The sequence below is a fragment of the Nannospalax galili genome, unplaced genomic scaffold (assembly GCF_000622305.1).
Source record: "Nannospalax galili isolate Female #2095 unplaced genomic scaffold, S.galili_v1.0 scaffold763, whole genome shotgun sequence".
In the NCBI taxonomy this organism is placed as follows: Eukaryota; Metazoa; Chordata; class Mammalia; order Rodentia; family Spalacidae; genus Nannospalax; species Nannospalax galili.
In genome coordinates, this window is record NW_008349451.1 from 1,104,387 (window position 1) to 1,117,310 (window position 12,924).

Genomic DNA, 12,924 nt, shown 5'->3' on the forward strand with positions numbered 1-12,924 from the left:
TGCACAGTACTGAGAGCCGTTCAGATCTACTCAGGGACACTGGGAAAGCGTCCCTGAGAAGGAAAGACAGGTGTCAGTCCTAGAGGACAGAGCAGAAACTAAAGGGTGGAAGAAAAAGCATTCAGGCAGAGACCAGCGGAAGTCAGGATCCTGTGGCAGGGGTAGGCAGGAAGACCACAAGGTCTGCAGGGGGCAGAGAGATGCTGCAGCGAGACAGGGAACCAGCACTCAGGAAGCAGGGGCAGGTGAATCCGTGAGTTCAAGGCCAGCCTGGTCTACAAAGTGAGTTCCAAGGCAGGTGGGACTACAGGGAGACCCTGTCTCAGAAAGACCAAAAAACCGAAACAACCAAAAAACCAAAACAAACCAAATCACAGATACCTTAAAAACTGACATCATGTCACAGGTTCCTAGCAGTTTCCATGAGCTGTATTTTCTTTTTTTCAAAATATTTTATTTATTATTTTTATTTTATGTGTATGCGTATATTGCCTGCATGTAGGTAAGTGTACCCATGTCGTGCAATGCCCGCCGCGGAGGACAGAAGAGGCTGTCGGATACTCCTGAAACTGGAGTTATGGACAGTTGTTAGCTGCCATGTGGGTGCTGGGATTCGAACCCTGGTCTTCTGTAAGAACAACCAGTGCTCTTAACCGCTGAGCCATCTCTCTACCTTCCTTTGCTAAACATTAGTAAGTGCATTTTTCACAGTAGTTTTTCTCCTCTTAGCAACTCAGTAGTGAATTCCCAGATTCCTTAGACATGTAACAAATGTTGCAGCTGGCTCACGATCGGGCTCCAGATAGATGCACACAACATGATCCACGATGTCCACCTAGCTCTGTTAGCATTGATCTAGATTGACAGCATCTTCAAGTACAGAGTCAAATGTCAGGTTTTAAGGCTTTCAGACTCTTAAAATTTCATTGAATTTTGGAGTGGATGGAATAGTAAGATTCATTTGACCTGTACCTGTAATTTACAAGTATCCAAAATGAAACACAGAAACACAGAACTTGCTGTGTTTTAGCTTGAAGCTCCTCCCTCTTTCCAAAAGTAAACTTCACAGAACATCAGACGTTAACAGTGATGCTGTCAGGTATGTCTGGGGATGGGTGCGCGCCTAGGCCATTCTGCTCTTGTTAGATCTTACAAAAAGGACTTTGAAATGCCTCTTACCGCTCTTCAGGAAGTCCACGTGCGCATCTCTGTGGTGAAGCAGCTCCACATCGTAGTTGGCGGATGTGTTGGCGTGCTGCTCTTCCTTTAAGCAAAGTTTAAGAAATTTTAAATAATGGGTATGCTTTTAAAACAATGAAATAAATTATTTACTTTGCTTTCTGCTTGAAGTGAGGTCAAATATATTCGGCCATGACTAGCTTAAAAAACAGGATAGTGTACTCAGTAATTTATTTAAAGATGCAATGGTTTTGAACAGCACCATGAAGTGTGCTTTACAACTATTGGCCATATACAGGCAATGAGTAATGACTTTCTTATATCATGTCAGAATTAACATAAATGACTTATCTAAAACTTCTGAAAAATTTCAATTCCAAATGTATTTATTAGCTTGCCAATATTTTCATAAGAAATATAACTGAAATAATTTATATACATTAATTAAAATAGTTGTTAAAAACAGGAAATGGCATCTTTAAATATCTGCAATGAGTTAGTGAACACGTTATTTAAATAGGGAATACTACCTAGTAAACAAGTTCAGCAACTTGTTTTCAATATCATCTATTCTCTAGAGCAGACGAGGACTGAAGAAGAATCACGACAGAGGCACACAAATGTCAAGTTCAACAAGCAAGTCATCTGTTAACCTTCGGGGAACCTTCCTTCTAACTCAGAAAACGACACACTAAGGTATGTTTGACGTTATTTTGTTCATTGCTTCTGCATCAACATGACCCCAAAGGGCCAGTCCGAAAGACTCAGCAAAGAACCTGCCCTGGAGCATGGGGACAGGCCATGGAGAGAGACAAGGCTTCTCCTGCACGTCAGTGCTCACAAGGCAGCAGTGGCAGGAAACTGAGAATGAGGCTGGCCCCACGATTCCTGCCTGTGATCCAGGACTAGGGAGGCTGAGTGGGGGTGTCACAAGTTTCAAATCAGCATGGGCTACAAGGTGAAACCCCATCTCAAGAGAGAGAGAGAGAGAGAAAAGCTGAGCTGGACCACAGGGAGGTGACTATAGGTGGAGTGCTTGCTGCACATTTTAGACGTAAGCACTGCAGTGAACTCAAGCCCAGTCAATGGCTCACCTGAAGCTCACTGTGCTGGGCATACCGCTGATCCTGATAACCTAGTCACAGGAACAGGGACTGGCAGATCTTAAACCTACTGATAAAGTCACAGGACTCATAGCTATGGCTCCTCACCTAGAGAAATAATCGACTGGAAGCCATGTACTTCTCCAGTCAGACCGATGACTCAAAATCATCTTTATACTTGGGTAGGCAAGAGCAAAATATAGGAGATAAGAGTAAAATCTAATCCTACTCTCAGGAGAAGAACCACAGAGAAATAATTTAAAACATAGAGGATATTTTTATGAGAATAAGAACAAAGTTCTTTAAAAGTTCTCCTATGACACGCTGCTACTGGAAACAGTCAGAGGCACCAGCTCTGTGAGCCTTTCTTGGTGACTGTTGTGTTTACTGACCTGGCCAGAGACATTGAATGTGGGCTAGCAAAACAAAACATGACATGGTGAGAGAAAGTCAAGGTTCAATCAAATGAACAATGCACATCAAGCAAATATTCAAAGAGCAAAGTACAGCTTTCAAAATGTCAGGAAAAAGAACTGCCTTACCTTCATTGGAATATTGGTAATAGTCGTCGAAGCCAAGTCAAAATGCTGCTGCACTAAAATATTCAATTTGGTAGCAAGATGCCGCCCTGCTCGAACGCTATGGACTTCACTGGTTAAAACCGGGGACAACTACAGGGAAGTCCACAAAGAAAAACCCACACACATTACTCCATTGTAACCTAGTGACAAATACTTTATTCCAACAATACCTTTAAGAATTAAGTAGCTTTTTAGAATTGGGGGGTGGGGGAAAGACAGTCTAAAAATAACCGTAATTATTTTAGCAATAAATGTTCATATATTCATTCTTTTAACACAGTAAAATCAGTTTACTACCCCATAGTCGAGAAGCTATGTGAGACACTAGGTAAGACAACAGTGAGCAGACACAGTGTCCTCTTAAAACTCAGAGTGGAGCAATCTTTAAGTACATTTTTAATTATTTTTTTTAAATTTTTGGTCTTTTTGAGACAGGGTCTCCCTGCAGACCCAGCTGGCCTGGAACTCACTATATAAACCAGGCTGGCCTTGAACACACAGAGATCCACCTGCCTCTACCTCTCCTGGGATTAAAGGTGTGCACCCCCATGCCTGGCATTAAATACATTTTTAATTTATTTTTACTTCCATTTATTTATATGCAAAACAGAATTGAAATTCATAGAAATAAAATTCTTCATTTTGTCAAGTGCAAAATTGCACATAAAAATTAAAGAAGAAGCTGGGCGTAGTGGGGAAACCCTGTCCCCCCAAAAAAACAAAAACAAAACATTAAAGAAGAATGTGTAAGTCGCCACATCTGATTTCATCACTAAAACCAGACAAGGCAGCAAAAAGTTACAGTGAGCTAACAAAATGTCTTCATTCCAGAGCAGTACCACTGTAAAAAAGTATTTTGGTTATCACAAACTAGAACCAACATATCATATCATTAAAAGGGGCAGAAAATAATCAGGTGCTTGGAAACCACCTAAAAATATGATAGAGATAATAAAAAAAATATAACTTAAAAAAATTCATAGATTAAAAATACAAAATAGCCAGCACTTGGAGGCAGAGGCAGGTGGATGATTTCTGTGAGTTCGAGGCCAGCCTGGTCTACAGAGTGAGTTCCAGGACAGCCTGGGCTACAGGGAGACCCTGTCTCAAAAAGACCAAAAAAAAAAAAAAAAAAACCCACAAAATAAAGACTAGAACATCCAATATACATTCACTGCAATGATATAAACTGATACATTTGTATTTCTAAATTCAAACTACTGATGGAGAATGATGTGCTGTGAGTCTACTCACTAATGAAAAGAATGATCTTTAAAAATTTTTTAAATTTAGGGCTGGAGAGATGGCTCAAGAGGTTGAGAGCACTTCCCCTTAAGGGGACCCAGGTTCAGTTTCTAACACCCACACGGTGGCTCACGACTGCCTGTTACTCCAGTTCCAGGGGTCTCTTTCGGTCTCCATGGGTACCGCACATGGGTGTACTTACACACATGCAGGCAAAATACTCCTGCACATAAAAAATAATAAATCCAAAAAAAATTTGTTAATTTGCCAAATTTTTTCAAAAGTAGAAAGTAAAGGCTGGGAACTAACTTTGCCTTGATATTAAAAAACTGGTGTCTCTGCCATCAGAGACTATTTTTATTAAGTGTATTGCTTTTCTCAAAAGAAAAAAAAAATCTACATAGTTACTAAAATAAATGAAATTCATGAAGGAACTAGGAAGAATAAAAACTGCATATGGGCTTGCAATACACTTCATTAAAATAGACGTCAAAGTACCACAGAGAACAGTTGAGATCGGTCACTATGACAGTCCTGTGTTTGACCACTTCAACGTTTGACACATAGGTTTGTTTTCAGATTTTCAAATATTTTCTTGGCACAAAGTAGCAGCAACATGACGCCCGATGCTAACTGTTCTCAGCACCGCTAGTGTAACTCACAATCCCCTCCTCTTCCAGTCCTTCTATACTTACTTCCTTCTTAGGACGATCAGACACAAGACTGTCTTCACCAACTGGGTAGGTGTGAATCAAGACCAGCTCACATTTTTGAATCTGCATAAGACTTAAAAAAAAAACCTTTTCACTTAAAATGTAAGATATATATTGTAAAGAATTCAAATAAATGACTTCAATCTTATCAAAATTAAATAGTATGACTACAACAGATACTACTGTTAATACTCTAAGCTAACTAGTTACACAGTGTATAAGTGATATATTCATATACTAAGTACATGAAATGCAAAAACTTTAATGTTCGGTGTTAAAAAATATAAGGAGAAAGGTCTTATAATTAAGCAAAATTTTCTACAAGTATCACAAACAAAATGAGTATCTCCAGGTGTGGTGGTGCACGCCTCTAATCCCAGCACTTGGGAAGCAGAGGCAGATGGATCTCCAAGAGTTTGAGGTCAGCCTGGGCTACACAAAGTTCCAAGTTGGCTGGGCTGCTAAAGTGAGACCTTGCCTAAAAAAGAAAAAGAAAAAAGTGTATACTGAATTACCTTAGTTTTTAAGGACAAAAAAATCAGGAAATACTAGCCATTACCTGTACTTGATTATCTCAAAGAATACAAGATTGGTAATGTTCAAAAACAATTCCCCAACTTTTAATTCAATTAATTTCTATTTATTGAGGGTGTGGGGCACAAGTACGTCGGTGCACATGTGGAGGTCAGAGGACCACTTACGGAAGTCAGGTGTCTCCTTTCCCTATGGGTCCTGGGGAAACTCAGGTTGTCAGGCTTGGCAGCAGACGCCTTTAACGAACACTGAGCCGCTTCACCAGCCCTTCCCTAACACTGTACTCTGAAGACAAGCTCAAAGTGTGATAGCAACACAACCCCGAGTGTCCCACGTTTTTACACTTAGACATTCACTCTTAGGTCTATCTGCTTATTTGCCCTCTTCACCTAAATAGATTCACAAGTCTCTTTTCTCTCACATATTTATTTGAGTGAGTGAGCGATGCTGGGGAGTGCACTCATGCCTCAGCACAGATACGGACCTAGTTAAAGGCAGAGTTCCTAAAATAGTTGGCTTCTAAACCCCAGAATTTCCTGGGTAAAAGCACATTTTTGCTAATGACCTGACTCTTGCTGGGACCTCCACAGCTCCTGGATGGGAATTATCACAGGAAAACCACACTACCATCAGAAGCGTGGAACCTTTCAACCATGCCCTACCACCCTTTAGGACAGAAGGGCGGAAGAAATAGTAATCCATCACGCCTATGGAAAGTCTCCACAGCTCAGAGCTTCTGGGGTCTGCAAAGATCCGTGCTCTGAAGACGGCACACTCACCCTGTACCTGGGACCCTACTGGACTCCGCCAGGTACCTCTTCACCTGCTCTTCATCTACATCCTTTCTAACACACGTTTCCATGTTCCTGGGTGCTGTGAGCCATCACAGCGGACTGCCAAATATGAGGGGCTGTGGGAACAACTGACAGCCAGCCAGTTTGGACACTGTGAGTAACCTGGGACTCACTGAGATTGAGCCTGGTGTCTGAAAGGGACAGAGAGAGTACAACCCTGAAGGACTGAGCGCTAATCTGCAGGTCCAGGAAGCTGGTGTCCTAACGGAACTGCAGATGCCCAGATGCTGTCCATACACTGGCAGAACTGGTAGCTCTGGGAAACACATCTGACCATCCATAAATGCTGGTAGGAGCAGAAAGCAGGGACAGTGTTTTGCTTTCCGACGGCTATTAGTTCAAAGAATTCATATGGTGCGATGAGCTGTAATTTTGAATTGGCAAGGGGCTGGGGAAATGGCTCAGTGCTTAAGAGCACTGGCTGCTCTAGCAGGGGACCTGAGTTTGATTTGCAGCACCCACATGGTGGCTAACAATTGTCCTGCATGACACAGGTGCACCTACTTACATGCAAGCAATACACTCATACACATAAAATAAAAATAATAAAATATTTTTTCAACAATTTGAATTGCAAATACCGAATGATGACACCTAGAATTTGGAGGTTTTCTAACAAAGTATAAGAACGATCCATCAAAAACATGCATTAAAATTCATCTATTATTTTAACCCCTCTGATCTTCTTTCCTATAAGGAAAAAGTATATTCTAAAGTTAAGGGAAAATGAAAAAGAATTTCTGACCAAACTTAGAGCTTTAGAGTAATCTGTCAAAGCAGTGGAGAGTTTGAGGAAATGCTATCAAATATATTAAGATCATTGCAAATAATTATAATGAAAGTACACATCACACAGAGTTTGTTTATGGGTAATACTCACTGATCTGAATTTGCAGCAAGCTTGTTATGTTCATGAATTGTTTCCTGGACGCAGTCTTCAAGCATTCGTACGTGACTATCACTATGGTATAAAAAAAGACAGAGCAAACTTAAAAGAATATATAGAAATAAACAGAAAAAGACCTCCCACTATTCAGCTGCATTATGTTGGTGTCAACATTTAAAATTACTTCAGCAAACATACGGGGCAAGGAGGCAGAAGCCTTTAGTTCCAGCACTTGCGACTCAGAAGCAGGTGGATCTCTGTGAGATTGAGGCTAGCCTGGTCTACATAATGAGTTCTAGGCCAGGTGGGGCTATAGGGAGACCCTGTCTCAAAAAGACCAAAAAAAAAAAAAAAAAAAAAAAATCACCCAGGTAAGCTAGTCTTGAGAGTTCATCACATCAAACAAGCAATATACTTACATGTTTACAAGCTACGTCTGCTTTTCAATAATAAAAAATATAATCATAACTGAAATTCCCTCAGGGAAAGAGTCCCTATGTCTAATAGTGCACCTTTTTGCATTTGTAATACAGATTATCCGTCCTCTATTTCCAACACGCTCTGCATTCTCCATGAGTACAGTTCGAGCCTCGTGTTGGTACTCGGTGATTTTGCAAAGGGTTTCCACTGCTGCAACAAGACCGTGCAGAATACTGCAGCACTCCGGATCGGCCCGAGGGTTAGGAGGCCCCACAGTGGCCAGGGCTGCCATTAGCTGAGCAAAAGGAAAAATAACCATGTTGAAAAGAAATAGGACAAGTTAGACAAAAAAGAAAAACACGAGAAAACTACAAACCAATGGCTCTTAAAAATACGGACACAGACCTTTAACAAATACTAGCAAACCTTCTGGCTGCACACAAAGAAGAATTCTACACCACGACCACAGAGGATCATGTCAGAAATGCAAAGCTGATACAATATAAAAAATAATAATAAACACAAGGAAAGATACCAGTAAAAAAACAAAAACCAGGTTTAAGTATGAAGCAAACATCTTTAATCCCCCAGCACTTGGGAGATGGAGGCAGGCAGATCACTATAGGATTGAAACCAGCCTGGTCTACATAGTGAGTTCAGGGCCTGTCTCCAAACAAGCAACAAATAAACACAAACATAATCATCTTCATAAATACAGAAAAAGCTTTTGATAAAATCCAAACAAAAATGAAACAAAACAAAATTCAGTCAAGGACCTAGGTACAGAAAGGAACTTTCTCAATAGAGAAAGGACACCCAGGAAAGCCCACCAACAGCATTCATGCTTAATGGGCAAAAGCTGGGTGTGTCCACGGGTGATACAAACTGGGAGGACCACATGCATCATTTTACTCACACCAGACTAGGTCTTCTTGTCAGGACAATTAAGAGAAAAAGAAGCCCACAGAATCCAGAGGCTATCTCTGTCAAGGATGGCATGAGCTTGTCCACACAGAACCTAAGAACCCACTAAAGGCCACTAGAGTTAACTGAGGGCAGGACCTGGAGCCCTGTGGTAGAGTGCTCGCCAAGCATGAGGCCAGTTCCCAGGACTGTCAATTACTTAATTCAGTGGAGTTGTAGGATAGAAAAATCAATACACAAAACTAACTGTATTTATATATATTTATAATGAATAATCCAAAAACTAAGGAAAAAAAATCAATTTTCAGTAACTCCTAAAAGAAGAAATACTTAGAAATAGACTTAAATGAGAAACTTATACTCTGGAAACTACAAAACACTGATAAAAGAAATTAAAGATCTAAATACATGGAAAAGCTTCCTGTGTTCCTGGACTGAAAGCCCTTATACTAAGATGGCACTATTACCCAAATAATCTACGGGTTCAGTGTACTTCCTATCAGAACCTCAGTGGGCATCTTGGTGCCCACAAAGCTGATTCTGACAGTGGGCTGGCAAGGGACCCAGAATAGCCAAACCATCTCAAAGAACAAAGGATGAAGACCAGCTTTAACCCATTTCAAAACTTAATACAAAACAAAGTACAGAACAGACACAGGGCTGGGGATACAGCTTGGGTGCTAGGTCTTGCCTAACATACCTGAAGCCCAAGGCTCAATTATCAGCACCAAATAAAACCCAGAGTAGGGCTGGTGACAGCTCAGCTAGTAAAGGCAGGTCTGCCAAACTTGACAACCTGAGTTCGATCCCTAGAACCCATGTAAAAGTAGCAAGTGCGTCAACTGCACACCTGCCCTCTGCCCTCACATGTGCTTACATTAGATGCTCCACAGTGGTGTTGTAAGGAACATCAGACAAATGCGTGCTTATTGTGCATTCAAGCACAGCTAGAAAAGGCCGCATGATGCTGTCATCGCACTTCCAAGGTAGCAGAGGAAAGATGGCCTATGGAAAGTTCACACTTTTCTCAAATAATGGAAAAATATTAGGACCATTTTGGAGAGGTAAAAATTCAGAGCCAAACAAATTAAACCTATTCCTTCAGTGACTTGACTTGAAATAACAAAAGGTTTGATATGCTTACAGGTTAAAATATTAATCACCCCGGGCGTGGTGGCGCACGCCTTTACTCCCAGCACTGGGGAGGCAGAGGCAGGCAGAGCTCTATGAGTTCAAGGCCAGCCTAGTCTACATAGTGAGTTCCAGGACAGTTGGGGCTACAGGGAGACCCTGTCTCAAAGAGAAAACCTAATCGCAAGTATTTTATGACCAACCACTGTGCTAAACACATTTTCTTAAAGTATCTTCTACACCTCACCTCAGAATGGGTCACTTCCATTGAGGAGCATTAACAGAACATTCTGAATGCACTAACTCAAACAGTGCGTTCCGGTATCAGCTCCTTTCTCTTACATTGTTCCTGTTGTCAGCAAGGAGCCTAGCAGACCGACATCTTTTGTCCAACTAAACAGCAGAAGACACACGCTACTGCCAACTCAACATTCCTAATGACAGGCCACAAGCTCCCTCCACTAAGACCGCAGCACTTTTTAACAAGCATGAACCCACCAGGCCTGATGGAGCAGACATGTAACTCTAGCTACATGGGAGGCTGAGGCAGAAGAATCATAAATTCAAGGCCTGGCAAGACTACAGAGAGCATGGAGCTCGTGGCGGTCTTGTTTGGCACTTTTGAGGCCCGAAGTCCTCAGGACTCTTCCCCCACGTCTACCACCACCAAAAAAAAGGTATGAAACCCACAGATGAAAAGGAGACAAAAGCTAACAAGGAAAGGAACACCAACAACGTTCACAAGTGAAAGGCGGTGTGAGGACGACACGGCCCACAGGACCTAAGAGAAGTCTGAGACCTGGAGGCACCAAGCATGACACGAAGCGGAGATGAGGCAGAAGCTGAAAACTTACAAATAGCCTAAAGCTGATGCACAGCCCACTTTAACTCTCAGACCCTAGCCAGCTACCCTGGTGACCCCAGACACAGAATCACATTACTTTACTGAAAAACAGCCAGACAAGTGCCATGCTCACCTGCCTCAGAGCAGAGCTGGGCAGGGCAGAGAGGGAGGGCACGATGCTGGACCAGTCCTGCCCAGCATGGCTCTCTGCTCAGCACAGATCTCTGCAATGCTGGGCTCTCTATCCATGTTGTCCCGTAAGTAGTCACAGCCTAAGTGTGTCTTACTGAGCATAAACCGGTTCCTCCATGGCCCTGGCCATGCTTCAGATGCTCAGTAAGCCACAGACAGGACAGACATTTTCTTGAACTCAAGACTCTAAGGCTCAACCCAACAAATGAAAAAAGACCCACTGAGCACAGCACTGAAATTTTTCAAACAAATGAGGAAAGAATAGATTCTTGGTTGGGCGTGGTGGTGCACACCTTTATTCCTAGCACTTGGGAGGTAGAGGCAAGCAGATTTGTGAGATCAAGGCCAGCCTGGTCTACACAGTGAATTCCAAACCAGCTAGGGCTACAGGGAGACCCTGTCTTAAAACAAACAAAGCTTTTGGAAATTATGAAGAAAAATGATACTGGATTTCTTCAACAGAAACAGCGAAGCAGAAACACAGTGGGGTGAGGCCCTCACAACTTTGAGGAAGAGTGGCCTCCAACAAAGAATTTCTATACTCAAAAGACCAACAGAGAGTACCGGAAGTTCCATGAAGTGTGGAGGTAATACTGTACCAAAACAAACTGTTCCACAGGAAGGAGAAAACAGTGCGACGTGAGAATAGAGGACTGCTGTTGGGCAGCCTCTTCAGACTATGTCCCTGGGAAGTTCTTTACAAGGGTTTAAAAAGCCAAACAGCTAAATTATCTGACATTCAAGATAAAAAGTCCCGAGAAGCTTTGAAGACATGCGTAACAAGCAAGCACAGGGAAAAGGGAATGACCAATTCCACAAATAGAATTCTGTACAAATAAACACAAACAACACTCGGTAAAGCAGTAGCCAACGCTTTTGTGGACGTTATAATGCAAATATGGAATTCTGAACAAACCAAAAATTCTGGTAAAACAACTTAGAAAAGCCAAGGGAAAGGCATGGGTGAGGGTATAAAGCCAAGGGAAAGGCATGGGTGAGGGGTATAAAGCGAGACCGTCACTAACAAAGCAAAAGAGTTTAAATTACAAACACAATAAATGGAAGTAAAACATGCCATGTAGAAATTATACTTAATACGGCAGTAAAGGCCAGAAACTACGGCTGAGCTCTGCTTACCGGTGAGGGAGGGGCTGGGAGAAAGCAGCTGCTTTTTTTTTGATACAATTTGGGATTTTAAAACTATGTGCAGACACTACCTGGATTTTTAAATTTTTTGATTTAGTATCTATTTTATGTGTGTTTTGCCTGGATGTATGTAAGTCCACCACAGGCGTGCACGCACACAAAGCCCACAGAGATCAGGAAGAAGGCCTCAGATCTCCTGGTTGTTAGCTACCATGTGGGTGCTAGGAACTGAACCCGGGTCCTCTGCAAGAGTAGCCAATGTCCTTAACCACTGAGCCACCTCTCCAGCCCCATTACCTGGATTTTAATAATTTTTACGAAGTATTTCACATTTCAATAGGCACAGTTCAAGCCTAACCTACCTCCTGTAAGTTCTGGTCTTCTTGAGTCCATGAATTTAAAATGTGTGCTCCAGAGTCACTCACAATGAAATTCACCTAACAGGTGCCAAAGACACAATTAGAATTCAACTCTTCCACTCTAATTTCATTCAGTCATGACTGTACTGTAAAATACTGTGCAGTTCCTATACTCACAACTGTCGGATTCATTCGTTTAACAGTTCTAGAAAGCCTAGAGCACGCAAGTGCTATTCTGGTACTGAGTCTTGCTACAATGTGCAGGACACCCAGGCAGTATAGGAAGAACACAGGCAAATAAATGAACGCCACCATTTCAGAGAATAACAAATTATGAAAAACAACTTGGTTAGCTACTCTACTGTGGGGAGTCAAAGACAGGCCTCAACAGAAGCAGCAACTCTGGCAACTCCAAGTTGACGAAAGGAACCTGGTACTGAAAACAAGGGATAGACAGTTTCAGGTACAGCAAATAGCAAAGGCAAAGGCCTTTAAGTGTACCCTCAAAAAGGCAAAGCTCAGAGCAAGCACGGGGCTGGAGACAGGCCTAAGGAAACAGGCAGTAGGTCTCTCTAAAGAGCACTGAAAGCCAAAAATTGACATGGACTACATTCTATTTTAATAAAATACAAGTAAAAGAAACAGTGTAAGGGATGGATGTACAGCTTAGCATCGTGCTTCTTAGCATGCACACACAGTCGGGTTTGATCCCCAGCACCACAAAAAACACAACAAAAACAAAACAAAAGCCTATCAGGTATACTGATAACAACAGGAAGGACCTCTGGCAGTCTAATGGCCAGGTGCCAGCGG

At 42.0% G+C, this 12,924-nt stretch overlaps 1 protein-coding gene across 4 annotated transcripts in view; it reads right to left on the minus strand.

Moving 5' to 3' along the window:
* Positions 1 to 12,924, minus strand: part of Ints13 (integrator complex subunit 13) — a 28,026-nt gene that overhangs the window by 12,394 nt on the left and 2,708 nt on the right. For 3 of the 4 annotated variants that reach the window (XM_008846875.3, XM_017801614.2, XM_017801613.2), the window contains exons 3-8: positions 12,115 to 12,189; positions 7,608 to 7,810; positions 7,090 to 7,170; positions 4,804 to 4,894; positions 2,825 to 2,953; positions 1,180 to 1,264 (exon numbers count right to left, since the gene is read on the minus strand). In XM_008846875.3, the coding sequence (XP_008845097.1) occupies positions 1,180 to 1,264; positions 2,825 to 2,953; positions 4,804 to 4,894; positions 7,090 to 7,170; positions 7,608 to 7,810; positions 12,115 to 12,189 (664 nt within the window). The remainder of the gene's footprint in view (positions 1 to 1,179; positions 1,265 to 2,824; positions 2,954 to 4,803; positions 4,895 to 7,089; positions 7,171 to 7,607; positions 7,811 to 12,114; positions 12,190 to 12,924) is intronic. The other variant, XM_029570311.1, reaches the window with a different exon arrangement.